We start from the raw sequence: 15,200 nt of genomic DNA, 5'->3' as shown, positions 1-15,200 counted from the left end.
AATTAAATAAATTAAATTTCGGAAATGTACTAAATAAATATTCCGATGGGATATCCTAAAATTCACACGTTTTATTTCATCGTATCTCGCGTTTATAGAACAAATATTTTACATATTAAAAAGAATGTAATAAATATAAAACAATAACTTTTCTTTTTAATTATTAACGACTTTTTTGGAATATATGTATTGAATATATTTCAAAATACTACTACTTATAAAATATACATTATATATATTTGGATAATATGATTTTATACTTATGTATATTTACACAATTTATAGATGCTTCTTATGTGCACATTTATGTATATATTTTTTTATAAAGTGTCATATCGACATTACTACAATTTTTGTGCAGAGTCGAAATCGTTTCGTTGCAATTTGAAAGGAACTCTGGAAAGACATTGGTTAAGATCGAAATAAATGGTCTCTGCGATAGAAGATGGAAGAGAGACGTTAACGTGATGGAGGTAGTATTCGTCGTAGTTTTATTCCAATGTTGGGCTCACGTTCAATCGTAAAGGTGGAAGGACAAGGAGGGATGAAGGGGAGAGTTTCAGACTTACAGTTTGTTCAGTCTGTCGATTGCCAAAAAAAGGAAAAATATGCGGTGTTTCTTTGCTACATTTTTGTATATGTTCCTTAAACATGTTCGATCAAGCATACGTAATAATTTCAGGTGAAACGAAATATTTTCTCTATGATCGTAATATATATATAGTATATGCGTATATAAAAGTATTGTAAATGTAATTTATAAAATTCGATAATTACATACTTATAGGGTTAATACAACAACGTTTAATACAAACTAATTCGACATATCATAGACACGACCGCAATGCTATTTTAATATTAAGTTTTGATTTGTCAGTCATTTAAGCGATATCACTTAAACGTTTTAAATATTATCGCCATATCGATAATTTAAAAATCAAAGTTGAAAATTTAGAAATTGCGAACTTTCTGCCGAGAAGTGGTTGATCTTTAAATTATTGTAACGTTGTAAAAAGAAATTGTACAATAATCCACCTAGGACAATTTTACAGTCACGCTAAATACTAAATGAATGCACTGAACTGAATACATACACATACACATATACGAGGAGGTCCGTCCGTGCAATCTAGTCGTGGTGTACCTTGGGATATTCTAATGGCTGGGATATTCTGCAACACATCTTTCATTTAAAATGCACTAAAACAGCAATAAAACTGTCGTGCATTAACTTTTTAGGAGGCTTTGTAAAGAGGAGCCTGCAATCTTTAAATTTATAGTGGTTTGTATGTAAATTCGTTTGGTTCTGTAAAGATTTCGAAGAAAAGCATCTTGACTTCTTTGCCTCGCGTTAGTATAAAGTCAACTTAGCAAGGTGAAAATAAAGATTTTTTAATTTATATGTATATTCGTTTGAGATAATGGCGAAACTTTGCGAAGTATTATTCTTTGTGAAGATAAAATCAAATGTTTTATTGCGGCATTGGTATCCCCAATAACAATTGAAAACTGTTTAGAGCGATGTTGGTAAACGGGCTGTTTACTGTCTAATATGAAACACTTTACTAGATAATTTATCGATGACATGAACATAATCCACTCTGGAGGCTTTTTTATTTCCATCAGCAATGATCGCTGTTTCTTTGCTAGAATAAATGTTATGCATAGTTACTGATGCGTAGAATGATGCTGGTGTGGACATTTTCAGATTGACTATACTTACCTTGGGACTTCGATATTCAGAAATTTCAAATATGTTTTTCTAATAATAAAACATACTAAATATTACTAAATATATTAATTATTTAGAAATTGCAGGTCTCTTTTCTTAATATGCTATTAACACAGGAGATGTAAGCACTCGCAAAACAGAAACATGTACGTACAATGCGACGCAGTAACTTGGAAGAAACTTATAATTTTATAATTTTTATGAAGCTATACGAGTTCAAAAAATAACAGTTTCTAAGCAAAAATTTCTTTTCTCTTCCTCTCTTTTTTCTTCTTTCTCTCATAGTTTGTAAGAGGCACATCTTTCGTAAAAAGAAAGGCAACTCGGACTAATTGAAAGCAGTATGCTCAAGGAAATTTAAGTTCATTCTTTCACCCACGATGTCAAATTTCATGATTCTCGCACAAATCGAACGGGACAGCTGTACAACCCAGCAGGCCGGTATCTGGTAGACACTTATGTGATAAGAGTATAAAAGAGGTCATGTCGAAGGTTATATTTATTGCAACTGATAGCCAAAGCGACTGCTTGCAAAAAAGTGTGTTGGCTGACATCGATAGACCTTTGATGGTGAACGTAGGGCTATTCCTATAGTACAGAAAGTCATAGAAATATGATTTAAACGTATGGTTGACTTTTGTGTGTGATTAATCCAATCAATACTTTGTTGTTGCCAGAATATCGCAAGAACTTTTACAAATAAACAAAAGTTCGTTACAAACAGATATTTACAAACATTGCGTTTCTTGAAATAGATTATTAAAACCATCAAGATTTTGTTTGGTTTCTTTAATTTAATATTAATTGTGGCTTTTATAAGGTACGTTTGAAAGAAATAAAAACGATATTTCAGAAACTTATACTATGTTATGTAAAATGTTATATATTTCATGTTATTTTTATTTCGAATCTATATTTCTAAAATTTCTCAAGCAGCAAAGTACTTTTACAATAGTTCCGAGAGAAATAACTATCTCGTTTCTTAATTTTTGTCGGTGGCTGTATATTTATAAACAAATAACTTGATTACTGCTTACTATAAATTGGGAAAAATTCAACAATCGATTGATTCAGTTACGTAAGTGATGTCGTTGATCGAAAACGCTGTGATTATAGAATTCCTCGAATTGAGTTGGTACCTATACTCTATACTGAACAACTATTTGGAGAAGGATGGTAGGAGCGATGGTAGAAACGGAGAGGGGATATTTTATGGAGCAGTTCAGTGGTAATGAAGGTGTTTACATGCAGGCAAGAAGGCGTCTCGCCGGGCCGTAGGTAATTAGGACAGACAACTACCTACGCGATAGGCATTGCCAGAGGTAAATGTGGATGGGTGCACATGGAACGGTGGTGGGCACTCGTTATTTTAGAGCTTCCACTCGTGTAATGTACTGGCGTAATTAGCGTTATCTGATCTACGAACAAAAGAGAGTTACTCGTTTATAGGATCCTGGCAGTTGCCGAAATACCACTCGATTATGCGAAAAGGCGGAATGTATACGCGAGCTGCACAACCGATCCGACGGAACTGACTGTCGAACAATGCAGTACAGGTATCCGTATTGACTCGATCAAATGATTTGTTACTATATATACATAATACAACAACGGAGTTGAATTATGACAAAAGAATGAAAAGTGACATCTATTCTAATCGATATAATAAATCCTTTGCCCTCCTAATCGACCTCTGTCATAAATTCTTTTTTATTGTTATATTCCAATAAATTTTTTCTTTTTGTGTCGAGATTTTTATAAATATAAAAACTCCAGTCAAACAAATACCTAGATATTTCACGACATTTTACTTATATAAGAAAATGTGCAGCTAATTATATTTATTTTAACGTCATCGATAGGGCCGAAAAATTATACATTCTATAATCTGTCCTTATTGTACTATGATAATAATATTAAATTCATTGAATATTTTACTTAATATATTCATATAAATCAGGATTCCACATTATCAGTACTAAAATTCACAAAAGGAAAGAATCAGTCTTTGAAAGTAGAAGTATATTTCTTGACTAAGAGTAATTTTTTCGTTTTAATTGAGGCAGTTCTTTTGATTAATTAGGGCGGTTAATTTCAGTTAGTTCATGTTACATTTTTTCCGTAAAATTTTATTTTCATTTTTTGGGAAAATTATAATATTATGTATATTATATTATAATATATTATTATAATTTTATTACGATATTATATAGTATTATTATTATAAAAATAATTGTATATAGAGAGTTAGAATAATGTTTATTAATGGATGACCTATAATGCTAACCTTAATCCTTAAACATCATGCACGATCACTTGAGTAATATCAAGTACGCCGGATAATAAATCGAAAACGTAAAGTAGAGTTCATTTTTATTCGAGCATCGATAGTTATGTATTAATGAGTATCTTTACACGGTCTGGGTTTCTAGACATTAGTGATGTAAATAACAGTAAATAGGAAATAAATATTTAGATTTCATTCAGTTGTTAATTCCTTCAAAGAGAAGATATTTCGAAAATGGTCTCTTCATTCGTAAACTATAGTCTCTATTTTTAGTATCCAAAACCAATTAATACGTTCTTTCTATTTCGTTTTAGCAACATTCCAAATATCTTTACAGTTACTACTACAATTTCACGTTACTTCGTGAATGAAAATCAATTGATATTCTCTGTCAAGCGCACTTGTCTTTAGCGACCTTACAAAATCAATTTTTCTAAAGTGAAAGCCAGAATAATCAAACCTTTCAATTTATTTTTGTGGGAACAAATATTCCATATTCAGAGCGAATAGCAAAAAAATTCACATAGTAGAATAGTTATACTCATTCATGATTTGTTTTTTTCAATTACTAAATATCGTTATTTTATTTCCAAGAGTCATTAATTTCAGAATGTTTTTAATGTAGTTATTTTAATTTTGTAAAATATAAACGAAAATACAGTTTTTCATACTACAGGTTTTCATGTTATCACTTACAGTTTTTGTGTATTTACAAGGACATTTTTATAATGTTGCTTTTAGTTGTTTCGTGTATGCACGATCGCATTAATAACGTTTAGAAGAATTTAATAAAAATTATAAAAATAATCACTTTTATCTATATATCTGGTTGTTATAAATAATATGAACTATAGAAGCATTAAAATATACAGCTAATATACGTATATAAAGAGTTCAATAAATATTTTAATTTCCGAATCTTTTATTTATATATGCTAGAGCATAGTTTTTAAAATATCTACTAAATCTGCAAAAATTTTAAGTAATTCCGACATATTCTTTTGTTTCATACCTAAAAGTGAACAGTTACGTAACGTAAAATGCATAATATTAATAGAAACTTAATATAAGCGTCGTTATAATTTGTTACGTTATAGCTACATTATAATTTTGTTTTAGTTTTATTTTGAAATTATGTAGTAAACGAATACAAATAAAAAAAGGAATACAGCAAGGGACAGTGACAATACTTGTGGAACAGATAATTCCACGATGAAATTTTGTAGCTGATAGGAAGATACTTTGAGGAAAGCGAGATCGTATAGGATTTGAATCGGAGTTAGATTCAATTCGCTGCAAACTATTATTTGACATATTATTATGCTTGTATTTAATTAATTTAAAAAGGCTAAATTGGACTAAATATGTTGAAATAACTTGCCAAAAATTTGTTAATATTCTAATACACAAATGTATGTCTCTAAGCATTAAAAAAACTTCTGGCTATAGTCAAAGGATTTCGACTACGGATGTGGCTGTGGCTGTGGCTGTTACGGAATAGAAACTTTTCCCCGGACATGAAATAGAGGACGGTCGGTCGGTTTGAGATCGTTTACTCGCTGATACGGAAAAGCTGGATAGTATCTAGCTAGGGAGCCAAGATATTTTCCTGATCCCGAATTCTTCGTTTCTTTGGCTCGTTAAAGTCACTCCACGGTCTCACCTCTCCTGCTGGAGAAAAAGATTTCGTAGAAGTGGTCGACTATAAACGACCGACTTCACTGACTAGGCGTATTCAAAGATTTCTCCAATTGCAGGTACGCGTTCCGATAATACATTTTGTGCCTAGCAATTTCAGCGAAAACGATATACATATTTCAACTCGATTGCGATCAAATTTACTCGAGAGACATCTATATAATTCTTATCTTTCAAGTAACTCGTCAATATTACTTTCTTCTTTCTATTATACATATAAATGTGTTTTCACTTACATATATATTTACATATTCACTTTTTCATTTACATCGAAGATATCATAAAATACTGCGCATCCATTGTGACAAATCTATTGATTATGTTAAATTTGTACTATTAATTACTATTCAATGATAATACTATGAATACGTACTATTCGATTCAACATTTTATTCTCTGTATGAAGCATTTTTAAAAGATGCAAAATATTTGATATACATGAAGTGACATAATAATCATTGAGATTACAATGATCACACTAACGAATCAGGAGAAAGTCTTGATTGCTGAAATTTAATCAACCAACTAAAACTGGTAAAATAACAATTGACGATGAATAAGTGTGAACGAGAGAATAAAGTAGCTGTCGTTCAGTCCTCGATATTAACGAATGATGAATCATTCCTTTGATTGACAAAAAATTCTATTCTTTCAATAAAATATTTATCCTATTTTATATTAGTAAATTGTGGAAATTGTCCTTATAAAAATCTATAGAATTATTTGGAACTAAACAATTATGTTCATAGCTGTCTATGCTATTCTTAGTTAAAACTAATTCTAACAATGAAGTTTGCTAGAAACTGTTAAATATAGTTAAAAGTTATATACTTCATAATATCGAATGAAACATTTCTTTTATAATAAAAATAGTACTGTTGTAACAAAGTGTATTCTCTCCTTATTACTTATTTTAAATTTCATTCCCTTTTACGTATTTCCCTTAAAATTTTAACATTAATTCGATTATTATTATTAACATTAATATTTGTAGCAACATTAATTCGACATTAGTTGTTTTGTATTGCATCATTAACCATGTCAATAATCATATATTTTTTTTAATAAGTTGAGTACAATGCTTCCAAGAAATAATATTGTATAAAGAAAGAATAGAATGAGTTAATAAAGTGAATTTTTTCTTTTAAGGAAAGTACTTAGCGGCAGGTGAAGAACCTTAATTAGGTTACTACCTGATTAACGCGACGAAGACTTCTCATATACTTACAAAGATCTATTGAAAAGAATAACTTGAAAGTATTGACCGAATCGTCCAGTTACTAGAAAGTTATTGCACTTGAAGAAATGAATAAAATTATTGAATTCTTCAAGAAAATTTATTTTGCTTTTTGTCATATCACTAAAAAATAGTACATAAAATAAAAAATTCATAGAATATACATTTTTCTACTATCTAGAAATATAGTAAATATTTATAAATATAGCCTGTACTCAACAACTGAATTTATGTGACCTTGTTACACTCGTGCGAATCGCAATATCAATAAAGTTTCGGAATTGTTTTTGGAAACGTACCTCTGGAAGAGGGGTAAAATGGCTCCAGATTGAAAATTGAAGCTTTTATTATATATCGTCCCTATCGGAGAAAATGCCAGAGTTTTCGGAACAAGCAATGTATGTGTTCCATTGTTATACTTACTGCTCAAATCTTGAAGAAAGGACAGCATGTTGCAACTTGATTTATTACTTATTGCCTATATCACATGCCTATCTTATCTGGACCAAGAAACCTTCAAAATTTAAATTTAAAATAGAATCATATTGATTATATTATATTCCTGAAAGTGCCTTTTGACTCGGGTCATTTTATAATAATAGTATTAAAGTTAATATTTTCATTGAATCATAAGTACATCACACAATGGAACATGAAAAATCAGGAATGCTTGAAACAAAATGAACATGAAAAAAATTATTTAAAAAAATGTAACTATCAATTTAAACAGATTCATGATATTCTAAATGTGAATAATGTATTCTGCCTTAAATATAGTATATTGCTTATGTAATGCTTTTATAACTATAAATATACAATTTGCATGAATTATTAACATGATACAGGCAGAATTTTGTAGGGTCGAAGATACGACTGATGTAGAATGTAACATCGAAATTAAGTTGAAACGAAAGTTATTGGCGTTGTGCAATTGTTCCGCTTTAAGTATCACTTCACATTAGCAAGCGACGAGAAGGCGGACAATTTAAATTATAGGTACACTCGACTGAGACTGTTCTCCCTTATCGCATTAACGCGAGAATACCGTAAAATGCACAAGGTAAAGTACCACGCCAACCAACAACTTCCAGCGTAACCGTGTTCATTACGAAGAAAGATCTCACCGAATTTCCCATTTACATTCCGCCATCGTGTGCGACTCTTGGCACGGATGCTTATGTCTTCCTATTCGGCTCTTCTTCGTGGATTAACTTATTTTCTTGTAACCGTGTATCGTCTTTCGATAAAGATTCTTGAACTGACTACAGAGTACTGTCTATTTAAAGGAGATATTTAAGTTGAAAATGCAATAATCTTTGTGAATGTTATATATGAATGCGTCTTGACTTCATAATCTATTCGAAGCATTATACTCAAAAAAGACTTTAAACAGTTAAGATATATTATGTGTTTACAAGTGTTTCTTATTCATACGATATCGCCCAGAGAAATAGACGATTTAAAAAGTAGAAGAGTGTAAGTACAAGGATGTGCAATATTATTATGTGCAACATAAGCAGAAGCTACCAAAAATACTATTCATAGCTAAAATGTACGTTCATGCACAAGAAGGTCATATTGAAGATTTGCCGTAGCCTTATCAAGAAAGAATGCTTGTAAACACATCGTATGCACGGGTTCTATTTTATATTAAGATTGTGAATATGAAATGTCATTTTTCTGAAATTTGAATGTTGCAAGACAATTGCATATAGTAAACACAGCAATTGTTTTAGATTGTAGAAGTAAATCGAAGAGCAAGCAGCTCCTTATAATTCATGCGCATTAACAACAATAATGTCCGAAATTAATAAATTAAAAATGATTCTTAAAGCTTCGAAAACTGGAACTTCCGGTTAATCTTTCTTCACAAATACAAACTTGATAATGACGAAGTGAAAACTTGTACAAAACATAATTCAGCATTTGAGGAAGATTGTGTGAATTTAAGAATTATTCAACGTTAGTTTTCGAAATTTGGAGGTAGAGATTTCTCATCGAATAATGTACCAAAACGAGGAAAGAAAAACACTAGATAATATGTCCTTCTACAATAATGAAATTAATTTATTATTAAGGAAAGTAAAGAATTACATGAAAATTATTTTGATTGTATGCAACATATTTTATGAAAACTATATCTTTAGATTCCTAATACAGAAAACTTAATTCCATAATTACCACCATAATATTAAAAACTTATAAATTGTAATGGTAATGATTTTATAATAATAATTATAAATTCTCTTTTAAATAATTGAATAATAGATTTATTTTTTATAGTTTTGCTTTAACAAGTGGTATTACAGTTTTTTATTTCTTCCGTTTTACTAGATCTTCTATAGCGTTTTTGTTTATTAGAATCGGAACTTTTTTCTTGAATAGTAACATAAAATTTTCAATAGCCTTTTTTTAGTGTCATTTTGTTTTTTAATACTGACGCATTTCTAACCCATTTCTTAAATTTATGTGCGCACTTTTTTAGTAACGTGGTAAGCTTAGTCAAATATATAGCGAAGTAACAGAACATATAGAACTATACATACACTATACATATATGTATGCATGTAGATTACAGGATTATTAACGTAGTTATGAAATATAGTATGAAATTTAAAAATAAATAATAATTTTATTAAAAAGGGTACTTTTCATAACATTTCCTAAACTTTCTAAACTACTTTATTTTCTAAATTGCCTTTAAATAAAGATAAGAATTAACTGAATCACGTGTTAAATCAGCAAATTCCTCGCTTATTGTTTTATTGTATAGCAGCAATGAGCGCAAATCGTGCGGTTCTGGTTGACATTATTTTATACAGGTTGCGCCAAATGCTGCACATGGTCTCATTAGATTTGATGTGCAAACGTTGTTACCTTCTAAATACTGTAATCGTTACACAGAAATGAGCTGCTTGCCTGTTAAAATTGTTACTCTGTATTATAACGAACACGGAAAGAGAAAGCACAGATAATTTATGGTAAAGGCATAGATTATAATACTTTTCGGCATGTTCCATTGGTCGAAATTATTTTCATTCGCATAGGTTGAATAAATTATTGTTTGAAAAATTTATAAATTTGACTTAAAAATTTTCTTCGACGAATTTTTGTAAACAGTGAAACATTGTCAGCATAACTTTATCCTGCCTATTAGACTTTTATGAACGTTTTCCGGAGTATTTTCTGTTTTCAAATGTTTGAATGGAAGACAACTTTCGTTCTGGAACCTTCTCTTTCAGCTGTTCTTTATACGGCACAGTTATGTTAGCAAAGAAACGAAAGACATTTTCAACAATTTTTAAATTAAAAATTAACAAAAACAATTCTTTGACAGAAAGTACTTTCATTGTCTATTCTTTACTATCTAATGTATTACATCCAAACAGCAATACAGACTGTGCATTAATATCTATTGGACATAGGAGTAAATGACATCATGCGTAAATGTACCCGTACTCAGCAAATCTTCAACATTGATTTATTCAGAAACGAAACCGCGTGCGAAAAAATGTCACTCTACATTTTCTACTTATTTTTTCATGTAGATTCACACCATTTCGTTTGTACTACCAGATCGATATCATCCCATACCTATGTATATCGTAATTTCCAATGAAAATAAAACTGCTGTATTTTATGCGTTTCTTTCTTATATTAAAATGACATATTTTGGGAGAAGAGTATTAAAAGCTACGAATATTTTATATTTTCTACTGTTACTTTTATTTAAGAAATAAACACGAGTTCTCTATTAAAGGCAAATCTAAGGTAAAAATACTTCGTTCCTCTCCATTTGATAATGTTAAACATGATCTGACGAAAAGAAAAGATGCGCACACGTACTTCATTAACTTCGATTATGTTCGTAAGGAAATATCAGTGATCAATTTAATGTTAATTGAACATTTAATTTAAACACTATGTTTCAGGATAGTTTCTATTTATTGAAAATAAATCAGAATCATTTTAATCAGTGTATAACTTAATTCAATTTATAGTTATAATAATTCGTCGGTGCATTATAGATATAATCTCTGATGATTTGTCAAGTTTAATTGTTCGAACGTTTCTTGATTTTTGTGATTAATGACCAGGCTGTAATAAAACAAATAATATATATAATATCCGATAATATCTAAATATTTTCGTAATAATTTTACAAACGTTAATAGTGTTCCTAAGATTGTTAAGATTTTCTATTTAGATGAAATTGAATATTACTGGAAATATTCTGTAAGAAGTATATTCGCCCCGCAGTTTTCTAATTTATATAAATATGATGTTAAGCATTCTTAATTTCAAAGTCATGCATTAACATTTTGAGAAATTTTGAAATTTTTAATAAAAAAATTATAAACTACATAAACAACCTATATCTGTATTCCGATTTTATGAAATTGTGTATTCTCAGGGACTTTATATAACTCTTGAATATACTTCATAACAATATTCCTATTAAATAAGTTTCAGTCTAGTAAATACTTTTAAATATTTGTTGTTCAAATGTTAAGATATACGTACGTTTGGTAATGGATATGGCCATTGAATTTTTGGATTGAATGGTCCATGACCTGGGAAGCTTGGAAACGGTTTGGATTGCCCCGGTCGCGGCGGATTATATGGTACAAATGCAAGGATTGCACATATTGTGGCAAGCATTACGAAAATAAACATTACTGCCTTCATCTTGTATATATTTTTCTGTAACATAGAAACAAATTATTTTAACAGCTAATTTAAATTACGCAATATTTAAATTAAATCACAAGATACTTTAAATACGATCTGTTGTATTCTTTTTACTGCTTTAACTTGAACATAATAATCGTTGAATTAAAACTTAAGTTTCGATTGTAAGTACATTAATATTAACTTCCTTAGTACTAATTAGTTTCTTTATTAAATTCTTCAAAGAGTTCCTATTGTATGGCGTATTTCTAAAGTATAAAAATCAAAGTGTGAAATATATACTGCTCATACATATGCATATAAAATTATTAAAAATGTAACTTTAAAAGATTAAAATATTACTTACTAGTATTTACATTAATATAAATTCCATGAAACAATTAAATTGTATAATTAGCTTACCTCTCCACTACTTGTTCCTTTGCAACAGCTGAAGATACTTTCGACGTTAAATGAATATTCTTGCATTTATATACCACTCGCATTGTGCAAGAACTCGCAGGAATATACATATATTTATTCTGTGTTTCAAAGATAGATAATTAGCACAGTATGTGTATACATTCTTATTTTGTCACAGGGGATTCCGTGTTCTTTCCGCATCGTTCATAAGCTGCAGAATATCAATGACACATAGTGACCTATGTTATCGTATTAACGACATATTTGTGTACTTCTTGCTACGTTCACAGATACGGGAATCCCTGGAGAATACACTTTCCTCAACCGTCTATTTGATGATAAGTAATATGTCTGTACAAAAATGTAAGTGGCAAGATCAATATTTAGAGTTGACGAAATAGCATAAAACAAAGAATGTTATCTATTCTATTGTCCAAACCAGAAATTTTTTTATAGGATAACAAACAAAGAAAATTCGATTTCTTGTATTATTTATTACAAGGCACATGATTTTCAAATTTCGAAAGAAATTAATACATTAATTAATTAATTAACACATTAATTAAATTAATACATAAATTAATACATTAAATTAATTGATTAACTAATTTGATATACAGGTTTTAGAACGCCTAATTTGACCACTTCGAATATCTCAGTTATTTTTGATAATAAGAAGAATATTGGAGGAAAAAATATTTGGTTCGAGTGAGGCGGGGGGCAAATATTATGAAGAATAAAAATTTTTTCATACATAATATTTATTTTTTGCAATATACATATATCTGTTGTCATTTTTGTACTATTAGTGCTAAATAATATTAATATAGAACATATAATTGTTATCATTTTTACGAGATTAAACTTTGAAAAATTTACTATTTATCATCCTGTCTTTACACAAATTATTTAACTACTTTTTTTACCCTACAATTGGAAAAGATAAATAATAAATAATTTATATAAGACAATGCTAACAATGGGTATAGGTTTGTTCTAGTTAAAATTAAAAGAAATCTTAGTGGAAAATTTTTCTTTGTTTAATAAGTTTTCTCATATCTTATGATATGATCGTTTTCGAAACTCCATTAATACTTTGAGTATTTGCTACAAGTTTTTGAGTTTTACATCTTTTACTTTCAGAATGATTTTTATAAAAAACGTGAAATGGTTTCATTTAAAGAAAAGTATAAATATAGGAATAAACTTGCAGAAATCCTACCATAAGACGATAAAGAGAGCGGATTTTTCCAATAGGCACAATCTTTTCCTAATCTTATGAGTGTATAGTGTGACTGTAAATTGTTTCAAGAAACTTACAATTATTGAATTATTTAGTTATTTATTTATTAAAATTACTTAGAATTATCTTGTATCTAGATGTGTTGTTTAAATACCATACATGTGAAGTACCATACCTAAACAATAAAAAACGGTATCTAAATCTGAATGTTACAGTTTATTAACTGTATTGAATATCAGTTATTTAATACAGTTTATTAACTATATTGAATATCAGTTATTTAATATGAATTTTTATGAATTCCAGTATATTTATATAGACAATCTATAATTTGTCTGTACAGCCACATTTCACCTGTTTATTGTTGTTGAATATTTGCTCAATTATATGATTTAAAGAATTTGTTACAAATTAATTTAAAATGTGAGTTTTTAATACAAGAGGTTAATGAAAAAGCACGCAAATTTTAATTATCTGTTTTGAAAGATAGAGTTTGTAGTGGTATAATTTTGGGTGTTGCAGGAAAAGGAGAGATCGGCAGAAACATGCGGGATTAAAACAGAATAGCGGTAGGCTCGATGCACTTGAAAAGAAGAGCCGCGTCAAGTATCATTATACCATTTTTGCTGCCTTGACTTTTCAAGTTGCAATTAGGAACTGTAATAGTGAACATTGAGGGGCACGAGTGAAAGACAGAAACTAGATAGATGTTTGTATCTATATTTTCCCGATTTTTGACATATGCAAGTTGTCTCTAATACCGTCCCACGTTATCCATACTAACCCACTTGCATTTGTACTACTTTCCTGTATCTCAGTATATGTTAACTTCCTAGTTCTTGTAGTTATCGCGTTGTAACATGATATTAATATAATTCTTTATAACTATCTTTATTGTATGTATAGAATTAGTTAGAATATCTTTCGTTCATAATTATTGTCTTCTGCCAATCGTCGAATAATAATTGGCTTGCATTTTTAAAACTGCAAAGTGACATCGAAATAGATGGTCCAGCTGTGGTCAGTATGGTCTTTTTAAAGATCAAGAATGTTATGCAAACATAGATCTGAAAATTCCTGCCTTTGAAAGTAAGCACTGTTTCGCCACGAGGCTTTCCATAGGCCTTTATTCCTAACCGTCACTCGTGGAATCACAGTATCGCGTGCGAACCGTCTCAATCAGCCCGACGAATATACAATGTAGCGGCCAGCATCAAACAGAGCGAGTTCTAGAAACGTCGATTCGTTCCGTTATTTTAAATACACTCATAAGGCGACACGCGTGATCATGGAGTGATCGGTGGCGTGATCCGAGCATGGTGGGGATCGCCTCCCATAGAACACAAAGGGCCCATCGAAGGGCAATCAGTATCGATCGAGGATCCAAACGAAATACACTAACGTCTCCAACGAATTACAAGTCGTCCAATCTACCACATACGAAGAAATATTGTAAAGTCGAATCGAATAATTATATCAAACTAACTGCATCATCCTTAAAATAATTTGTGGCGCTTCATTATACTGTTTTATATATACATATTTTCAAATATATCATTTTTTGTTAACCCTGTTAATTCAGTGTTAACCTCATTTAACCACCTTTGTTATCTTAACCGAAACAGGGGAACGACTAATTCGCGGCGTCGATTATCTGAATCGTAGCGAGAATTTACGCCTCTCGCTGACGCGCTTTCCCCGCAATCGCGTCTCTCCGCGAACGGTCGTAACATTTTTAGTCCTTCGAGCCGGATTCACGTGGCACAAGTAATCCAAGTGGATCGTAGATCTTGGCGATTTCGGAGCTGATTATTCTCGGAGCCGGTAGGACTGATTTTGACGGAATATAGGATCGAATCGTCAGAAGAATTCCAAACAACGCCCAGAGTCTTTAAAGTTTGAGATTCGC

General features: G+C 30.2%; 1 protein-coding gene across 1 annotated transcript; it reads right to left on the bottom strand.

The window, feature by feature from the left end:
- Positions 1-10,880: 10,880 nt before the first annotated feature.
- On the bottom strand, positions 10,881-12,146 carry LOC122577483. Its single transcript, XM_043748808.1, has 4 exons — positions 12,049-12,146; positions 11,819-11,894; positions 11,479-11,658; positions 10,881-11,052 (listed from the first exon to the last, which is right to left on the bottom strand). The coding sequence occupies exons 1-4, from the start codon at positions 12,129-12,131 to the stop codon at positions 11,041-11,043; spliced, it is 351 nt and encodes a 116-aa protein (XP_043604743.1). The 5' UTR covers positions 12,132-12,146; the 3' UTR covers positions 10,881-11,040.
- Between the last annotated feature and the right edge of the window lie 3,054 nt (positions 12,147-15,200).

Source organism: Bombus pyrosoma, unplaced genomic scaffold, assembly GCF_014825855.1.
Source record: "Bombus pyrosoma isolate SC7728 unplaced genomic scaffold, ASM1482585v1 HiC_scaffold_4722, whole genome shotgun sequence".
In the NCBI taxonomy this organism is placed as follows: Eukaryota; Metazoa; Arthropoda; class Insecta; order Hymenoptera; family Apidae; genus Bombus; species Bombus pyrosoma.
Note: the sequence above shows the minus strand (reverse complement) of the source record. Positions and strands in the feature narration are given on the sequence as shown.

Coding starts and splice junctions, on each gene's coding strand:
- LOC122577483 (XM_043748808.1), bottom strand. CDS start 12,131: ATGCGAGTGGTATATAAATGCAAGAATATTCATTTAACGTCGAAAGTA. Junction 11,895..12,048: donor AAGGAACAAGTAGTGGAGAG/GTAAGCTAATTA, acceptor TTTATACTTTAG/AAATACGCCATACAATAGGA. Junction 11,659..11,818: donor CTAAGGAAGTTAATATTAAT/GTACTTACAATC, acceptor TCTATGTTACAG/AAAAATATATACAAGATGAA.